A 9,071-nucleotide genomic window follows, 5' to 3' on the forward strand; every position below is an offset into this window, starting at 1 on the left:
CTAGGCAGACCTAAAAGAAATCCAAGAAGCCTTCTTCTTGGTAGTCCCAGGCTTGGTCAATACAAAAAGATACAAAAAGAGAGTTTGAGAAGGTGTAACAGCAAATTCTTGACAAACCAGCTGAAAAATCTTGATAAAACCCCAAGAATTTAGATGAAGCTGAGAGGGGGCTACGTTACAGGACCATAACATGTTAGTTTCAAAGGAAGTAAAAGGAAGGGTGATGTTCATTTGGCTAAAAAAGAAGTCATATGCATAGAAAAAGGGACGCTCCCCCTGAGCCAGGACAGGGAAGCAAACTCTATCATCAGAATCAGGTGCCACTAACTCGTAATTGTTCTCCTGATCCCCACTGCTACAAATTCGATGATGTTTTCTAAGAGCTACGCAAACTTCAGAATTGGCTAAAGAGACACACAGCAACACAAGGGAGTCCAACCAATCGGACATCCCCTCAGGAACCTTAGAAGACGCCTCGACAATGTTTTTGCGAGAAGACATGGCCAACTAGTCCTACAAACAAGAAAGGAAGATATATTATAAATTAAAAAACATCTTGGGCGAAGTCAAAACAACTCGGCCAGTATAATTCAGGACAGCACAAACAACAAAAGGAAACCCCAGGACCCACACCGAAAATCCAGGGGCATCCTTTGGAGGCAGTCATGGAACAAGGATTCAGGAAAACCTACAAGACTAACATCCCAACAGAACTCTCAGCAAAAACAAAGAGAAGCTCTTTCTCAAAAAGCAACATCCCTAGAAGAAAAGAAAGTCAAAACAAAGTCATCAAAGGAGTAGCAAAGTAGAAATTCAATTAGAAAACTAAAAAACAAAACGTGCCAAGCAGAGGACGTCAAAGACACAGCCTTTTTCTTTCAAAAGAAACAAATGAAGCTATTACCCCAGAAAGCTACAACATCAAGAGGCAACAAAAACGTGCAAAACCCAAAAACCCTCAAGCACCGGTAGAAATACCAGAAACATGCATCACAGCAACGATTGAATGTCACGACGAAAAAAGATTCAAACTTTCAAGCATGCAAACGAAAAATCAAAGCTTCACCAAAAAACCGAAGACAAAGCGACGAAAAAAGTAAAAAAGGGAGGCCGGAAGTAGAACCAACCTGAAAAAGTAGAAAACTTCAAAGAATTTGAAAATGGAAGGTGGAATCCGGAGTCGCCCTTTCACAGAAAAGAAAGCCTTAATAATCGCCAAACAAACGTCGCAGGGAGAAATGCAAAAATTGTAAACTTCAGGTGAAAACAGAAAAGAGAGAAAGAAAAGGAAAGTTACGGAGAAGAGAAACCGTTTTCCTGAGTGTGAAATTCAAAATAGAAATGCTAGGAGAAACGGGGCAATTAAAAACCAATTAATGAGGGTATTAAACCCTCGCATATTCCCAAGGCTAAGAGCGCTAATGCAAAAGTGCGCGCTTTTAAGAAGAAGCAAAAGGAAACGTTCCACATTCAAAAGAAGACTCCGCAAAGAGGAAATCGACAGAATGCTCGAGTTCTGCTTCACCAAAAAAGGATCAAAGTCTTAAAACTAAGACTCGACCTCAAAAGAAAGACCGAGCTCGAGCAGGGGCACTATTCATACCCTGGGTCGAGCTGTCCGACCTGGGATGTTTAGCGATAAGGCGACCGACCTCTTCAGGTTAGACTATCCGACCTCTTCTTTAAGAGGTCGGCCAAATTACCAGGAAAGCCAATAAAGGGTCCAGATAGAGGAACACGACCCAAATCCAAAGGCAGCCCAAGCCTATAGAGATAATGGCAGTTCTCTTAAAGATAAGATGACCTCACTCAAAGATATGATAAAGATAACTAACTTATCTTATCTAAAAAGGTCACTATCACACCTCTATAAATACACTAGAGCACCTAAGTATAACTCATACTTTGATTCTACTAAAAACTTGTTTAATACCCTTGCTAACTTAAGCATCGGAGTCCCTTGCAGGTACCCCCCACCCTCCGGTGACAAAGGATCAGCAGCACAGCCAGTCTAACAAGTCGGACACGTCAGCACCGACCAGCACAGAAGATCTCGTTCGAGATCGACCTACAGTTTTAGGTAACCCTCGGAATAATTACTATGCAGAAGAAACGATTAAAAATGAATCCTTTAAAATGTGCATTTGGTGTGTCAGTGGGGAACTTTTTAGGATTTTTTGTCCACAAAAAAGGAATTGCTATCGATAATAATAAGACTGATGCAATCCTGGCATTATCCCCTCCTAAGTCAAAAAAAGATGTGCAATCTTTCCTTGGAAACGATAATTAACTTTGAAGTTTCTTATCGAATCTTTTAGATCAAACTCAAATATTTTAAACTTTAGTAAAGCTAAAAAATGAATCATAGTTCGAATGGACGGAAGGACATCAAGAAGCTTTCGGATCATTTAAAGCTTATTTGTCCAAGGCGCCAGTTATGGCGAATGTTCACCCTCATGAACCTTTGAAACATTATATTGCCGCATCCGAAAACACGATTGGGTGTATGTTGGCTCAAGATGATGAGAATGGCCATGAACAAGCCGTTTATTACCTCAGCCAAGTTTTAACTGATATCGAGACAAGGTATTCACTTATTGAAAAATTGTGCTTGCCTTTGTATAAAGCTTGCACAAAGTTAAAGTGCTATATGGTTGCCAAACCTGTGAAAATCATTGCACAAACTGACCTTGTTAAATATATGTTGTCTTCTCCGATGTTGCGAGGTCGATTAGGGAAATGGATGTTAGCATTAACAGAGTTTGACTTGCAATATGTTCCAGCCAAGGCTGTGAAAGGACAGGTCATTGCAGATTTTCTAGTTGATCATTCAAATAATCTGAATGACCAAGGGGCAAATATAATTGATGTCCATGTCGATTATTGGAAGTTATATTTTGATGGTTCGAAGCATAAAGATGGTGCAGGAATGGGAATTTTAATTATTTCACCAGAGGAAATTCTATCACAATTTTTGTTTGAGTTAAAATATTCTTGCTCGAATAATGTGGCTGAGTATGAAGCTTTAATTTTGGGCCTTGAAATTTTGATCAGAAAAAGGGCTTTAGAAGTTCAAATCCTTGGAAATTCTCAGTTAGTTTTGAAACAGTTGTTGAAGGAGTTCAAATGTAACAATCAGAAGTTACAAAAATATTTAGCAAAGGCATGGAAATTGTTAACTTCCTTTCAAAATGTTTCATTAGTCCATATTCCGAGAATTCATACTAAAATTGCTAATGAGTTGGCTCAGATTGCTTCGAGATATAAAATAGGCCCAGAAACAATAAGAAAATTGGCAAAAGTTCGCCAAATATTAGTGCCGATGGATGAAAGAGAAGCTTTCTATTTGGATGAATGGGAAAATAATGATTGGAGAAAACCTATTGCTGAGTATTTAAAAAATCCCAGTATTCAATTGGATAGGAAAATAAAGTTGAAAGCAATGAATTTTGTATTAATGGCTGATGAGTTATACAAGAAAGGAATCGACGGAAGATATGCTTTAGGGAAAGTCCGTAGAGGTATATGTGGCGCCCATTAGGCTGGCATAAAAATAAAACGGACTTTAGGTCGAAATCATGTTTATTGGCCTTCGATGGTTAAGGATTGCATCGATTATGCAAAGGCGTGTTAAGAGTGTCAACGCCATGGAGTGGTGCAACAGCTCCAAGCATCTGAGCTGCATTCGATCATTAAGCCATGGCCATTTCGAGGTTGGGCTTTAGACTTAACCTCTAATAGAGGCTGGAAAAAGTGAAGTAATAGATTTTATTAAGGAATATATACTCCATCGATTTGAAATTCCTCAAACGCTAAGTACTGATCAAGGGACAATGTTCACTGGTCAGCGAATTAAGAATTTTGCAGCTTTAAGAAATATTAACATGGTTACTTCAATACGTTAAGGATTTTGAGGCAAGATGAGTTGCCAGTAGATAATTATTGGAATGCAATAATTGATGAATTAAATGATTTAGACTCCGAGCGTGTTTTGGTTCTTGAAAATATGATTCGACAAAAGGAAAACGTTGCTCGAAGTTATGATCGTCGAGTAAAAGAGAAATGTTTCAGCATAGGATAGTTTGTTTTGAAATTTGTATTGCCAATGGAAAAGAAATCAAGATTTCTTGGCAAGTGGTCCCATACATAGGAAGGGCCTTTTCAAGTAATCGAGTTGTATTCTGGCAATGCATATCAAATTAAAGATATCGATTCTGGAAATTTGATTAATTTGATAAATGGGAAGTATTTGAAGCAATATCGATGTATGCTGAATCAAGATTAATAATATAAGTGAATGAGTCAAAAAACAAAAGAGTCATTACAGCATATAAAATATCCTAAGGTGGTGAAATATTAGGTGCCAAAAGTTCTGCTAAGTCAGAATAGGATTGGACTCTCTCACTGCCCAAAGCAGAGAGTGCTTCGGTTTGCTCATACTCCTCATTTTGGGCCTTGTCAAGTTATTTTTCACAATCTTCTTGTTTGCTTTCGATATTGTGGAGCTTATTGAAGAGTTTTTGTTGCTTGGTCTGGGCAGTAGCTAAGGGTATTGTGTCAGCCTTCCATTTCTGAATTTTGGCTAGCTTTTCATTCAATTGGGCTAGCTCTGCTTCGAGTTCTTCTTCTTGTTTATCATAATGGGCTCGAGCAGTGAAGGCTTGAGAAATTCTCAGATCGAATTCTTGGTAAGAAGCCTTTATTGGTCGAAGAGAATAACCAAAATTTTCTGACTCTGTTTTGATTTTGGCTACTTTGTCTTGGGTTTCTTGTAGTTTATCCTGGACAGTGATGCAGTCATTGGAAATCTTTATGAATTTCTTGACTATAGCAGAGAATTGAGGAGGAACCTAGAACTTAAGGGAGGAACTTAAAATGTCTGAAAGGAGTGAATTCACATCCGATTGGCTAGTCCATTTGGTAGGTGGATATGATAAAATTCTAAGAAGAGTAGTTAATTGTTCATGAGAACGTTGGTTAACTTCTGAAGGAAGGATAGATGTGGAAGGTTTTGTAGAAGCTGTAGTTGAAATTGGCACCTTATCTTCTTGGACTATTTGAGTCAAGAAAGTAACCAATCCAACTAAATCAACATCAAAAGGCTGAGAAGGTATGTTAGGGATTTCAGAAGGTGGTTCTGGACCTTGAGAGATCGAAGGATCAGTATTTTTGTGTGGACTTGGAGATTTCTGAGGAGAAGGAACAGTTTCTGAAACATGAGTGGGTGAATCAGAGTCGGGAGCAACAAGAGATTCATTGAAATTTTTAGTTTGAGTTGGAGAAGGGTTATCAACATTTTTAGTTTGTGATGGTGAAAGTTGTTCTTGTGTTAGGTCGACTACTTGTGTTTCAATCGGAGATGGTGGAATCACCTGTAGAGATTCAGCAAATACGACAGTCTGAGCTGAAGAATGAGACTCTTGTTGCTCCGATCCAAATGGATTTTGTTGCGTGGTCTGTCCAGGAGCAAGTGGAGAAGATGTTGATTCAGTAGTTGTTGTAGTCTGAAATAAGACACTCGGTAGGTCAAAAATTTTCTTAGTTTCATTTGACATAAATGAAATTAATATAGAATTACAGGAATGGATTTTCTTCGAACCAATGGAGGGATTGATTCAGTCTCTAAATCTTCATTTGAATCAGAAGGAGCAGCAAGAATGTCTTGGATGGGCTATTCACTTTCTTCTGAAGAACTTTCACTTGAAGATTGAACCTGGTACTAAAATAAAATCAAAGTCATGACAAGTTCGAATGAATATAATCGAGAAAGAATTTGAAGAAGTTGATTAAAGGGTTACCCTTCTAGAAGCTCTTGTAGGAGCTTGACGACTCCTCTTTTATGGTTGTCTTGAAGGTGCTGCAGCATCGATCTTCCTTTTTGAAGTTCTTCTTGGAGAACCTTCAGTAGTTGGGATGGTTCGAATGGCAGAATTTTTTATTTCTTCAAAGGTGCGACCGTACTTTATCGAGCCCCTCCTTCAAAACCAAATCAACATGACAGAAAGGTTTGCTGTTTCAAGGGAGTGGAGTTGGAATAGTTTGGGAGAAGACCAATTGTCTGGTAGTGTAGTGAGGAGCATAGAGAGTTGCCTTGAATTGTTCTTTTTTGTGTTGTGGCAGCCCAACTGGGATCAACTGAACGACTAGTAAATTTGCCCAGTTCCTATTGGCAATCTCATCCTCTTAATCGTCATTTGGAAAGAGGAGGCGTTCGAGCCATGCATGACCACAATTTCAACGAAGGAAAGGAGTGAAATTAAGGTGATTATTGTTGAAATTCTTGCAAGAATGAAGAGGAGAAAAAATAGCCCAGAAATGGTCTTCAGTCGACTGGTGATGAGCGGATAATTTATACCCTTTTGGCATTGTTTTTACATAATTTTTAGTATATTTTATTTACTTTTTATTATATTTTTATTAGTTTTTATTCAAAAATCACCTTTCTGGACTTTACTATGAGTTTGTGTGTTTTTCTGTAATTTTAGGTATTTTCTGGCTGAAATTGAGGGACCTGAGCAAAAATCTGATTCAGAGGCTGAAAAAGGATTGCAGATTCTGTTGGATTCTGACCCTCCTGCACTCAAAGTGAATTTTATAGAGCTACAAAAGCCCAATTGGCACGCTCTCAGTTGCCCTGAAAAGTAGACATCTTGGGCTTTCCAGCAATATATAATAGTTCATACTTTGCCCGAGATTTGATGGCCCAAACTAGCGTTGAAAGCCAGCCTAAAACTTTTTGGCGTAAAACGCTAGAACTGGCATAATTCTTGGCGTTAAACGCCCATTTTGGCACCCAGGGAGGCGTTTAACTCCAATATGAGGCATATGCACGTGAAAGCTTGAAAGCTCAGCCCAAACACTCACCAAGTGGGTCCCGAAAGTGGATTTCTGCACTATCTGCACTTAGTTACTCATTTTCTGTAAACCTAAGTTACTAGTTTAGTATAAAAACTACTTTTAGAGATTCAGTTTATACCTCATGACATTTTACATTTGAATTTGTATTTTCTACAGCATAAGCCTCTAAACCCCATAGGTGGGGGTGAGGAGCTCTGTTATGTTTCAATGGATTAATGCAATTACTACTGTTTTCTATTCAATCACGCTTGATTCTGTTCTAAGATATTCACTTGTACTTCAATCTGGAGAATGTGATGATCCGTGACACTCATCATCATCCTCAAATTTATGAACGCGTGCCTGACAACCACTCCCGTTCTATCTGAGCTCAACGTAGTCATTGGGCGACAGCTTGAGTGCGTATCTCTTGGGTATCTAATACACGGACCAAGTCCGTGAGATTAGTATCTTCGTGGTAGAGGCTAGAATCAATTGGCAGCATTCCTGGGATCCAGAAAGTCTAAACCTTGTCTGTGGTATTCCGAGTAGGATCTGGAAAGGGATGACTGTGACGAGCTTCAAACTTGCGAATGTTGGGCGCAGTGACAGTGTGCAAAAGGACAAGGGTCCTATTCCGACGCTAGTGAGAACCGACAGATGATTAGCCGTGCGGTAGCTGTACCTGGTATTTTTCATCCGAGACAAGAAATTCGATAGTTGATTAGCCGTGCAGACATCGTACCCGGTATTTTTCATCCGAGAGGATCATACAGCTTGCCATTGAAGGAAGCCATGCGTGTTTAGAGAAGAAGGCAGTAGGAAAGCAGAGATTCAGACGACAGAGCATCTCTGGAACCTCAACCTGTTCCTCATTACTGAATCACAAGTACCATTTATTTTATGATATTTAATTTTCATAAACAAAAATCATTTTTATCATTAATCTCCTGACTAAGATTTACAAGGTAACCATATCTTGCTTCAAGCCGACAATCTCCGTGGGATCGACCCTTACTCACGTAAGGTATTACTTGGACGACCCAGTGCACTTGCTGGTTAGTTGTGCGGAATTGTGAAAAGTGTAATCACAATTTCGTGCACCAAGTTTTTGGCGCCGTTGCCGGGGATTGTTCAAGTTTGGACAACTGACGGTTCATCTTGTTGCTTAGATTAGGAAGAATTTACCTTTTTGGTTGGTTTAGAGTCACTAAATTTGAGTCTTTTATTTTCTTTTCAAAAATTTTTATTTTTCTTTATTAATCTGTGATTTGTCTTTGAGTCTTTTATTATTGTTCTTGTTAAAATTTTTAAAATCCTTGTTTTATTTTTCTAAATTTCTTTACAAAATTTTTAATAAATAAATAAAAACCAATAACCTCATAATTTAGTCTTCTGTGTGAGTTTAGTTTCATGTTTTAAGTTTGGTGTCAATTGCATGCCTTTATTTTTCTTTCAATTTTTCGAATTACATGTTCTTAGTTCTTTCTTAATCTTCAAGTTGTTCTTATTTATTTTCTTTGTTTGATCTTTAGTTTTTCTTGTTTCGTGTCTTTTCTTATTTTTCTTGTACATTTTCGAATTATTAGTGTCCAAAGTATAAAAATTTTTAAGTTTGGTGTCCTTTGTGTCCTTATTTCCTTACAAATTTTCAAAATTTGTTCTTGGTGTTCATCTTGATCTTCAAAGTGTTCTTGGTGTTCATCTTGACATTCAAAATTTTCTTGTTTGTTTTCTTTGTTTTGATCTAAAAATTCTAAGTTTGGTGTCATTTTATTGTTTTTCTCTTTCCTCATTAAATTCAAAAATATCTTTTCTCTTTATTTTAATTGAATTTTTGAAATTTTCCCTTTAAAAATTCAGATTTTTATTTTAAAATTTTTATCTTATCTTAGTTTTAAATTTCAAAATTCAAATCTTTTTCAAAAAAATCATATCTTTTTCAAAATCATATTTTATCTTATTTCAAATTCAAATTTCAAATTTCAATTAAATTCCAAAATTTAAAATTCAAAATTTAATTTTCAAATATAAAAATCAAATCTTTTCAAAATTTAAATCTTTTTCAAATCTTTATCTTATATTGTTGACTTTTTCAAAATTCAAAATTTAATTTTTAAATTTAAAATTTAAATTTCAAAACTTTTTAATTTAAATTCATTATCTTCTCTTACGTAACTTATCTTTTCTAATCTCCAATCTTTTTAAATCTTTTTCAAAATCTTTTTCTTTTT

The 9,071-nt window shown here is 36.9% G+C and overlaps 1 protein-coding gene across 1 annotated transcript; it reads left to right on the plus strand.

The window, feature by feature from the left end:
• On the plus strand, positions 2,438-5,711 carry LOC110269230. The gene is made up of 3 exons (XM_021116925.1): positions 2,438-3,521; positions 5,334-5,490; positions 5,573-5,711. Exons 1-3 carry the CDS (start codon positions 2,438-2,440, stop codon positions 5,709-5,711), a joined length of 1,380 nt encoding a protein of 459 aa, XP_020972584.1.

The sequence above is a fragment of the Arachis ipaensis genome, chromosome B02, assembly GCF_000816755.2.
Source record: "Arachis ipaensis cultivar K30076 chromosome B02, Araip1.1, whole genome shotgun sequence".
NCBI lineage: Eukaryota > Viridiplantae > Streptophyta > Magnoliopsida > Fabales > Fabaceae > Arachis > Arachis ipaensis.

Excerpts from the sequence above, each read along its gene's own strand:
- LOC110269230 (XM_021116925.1), top strand. The coding sequence starts at position 2,438 with ATGGCGAATGTTCACCCTCATGAACCTTTGAAACATTATATTGCCGCA. Across the intron at positions 3,522-5,333 it reads TTTAGGGAAAGTCCGTAGAG|GTCGACTACTTGTGTTTCAA; the intron begins GTATATGTGGCG and ends TTCTTGTGTTAG. Across the intron at positions 5,491-5,572 it reads GTGGAGAAGATGTTGATTCA|AATTACAGGAATGGATTTTC; the intron begins GTAGTTGTTGTA and ends AAATTAATATAG.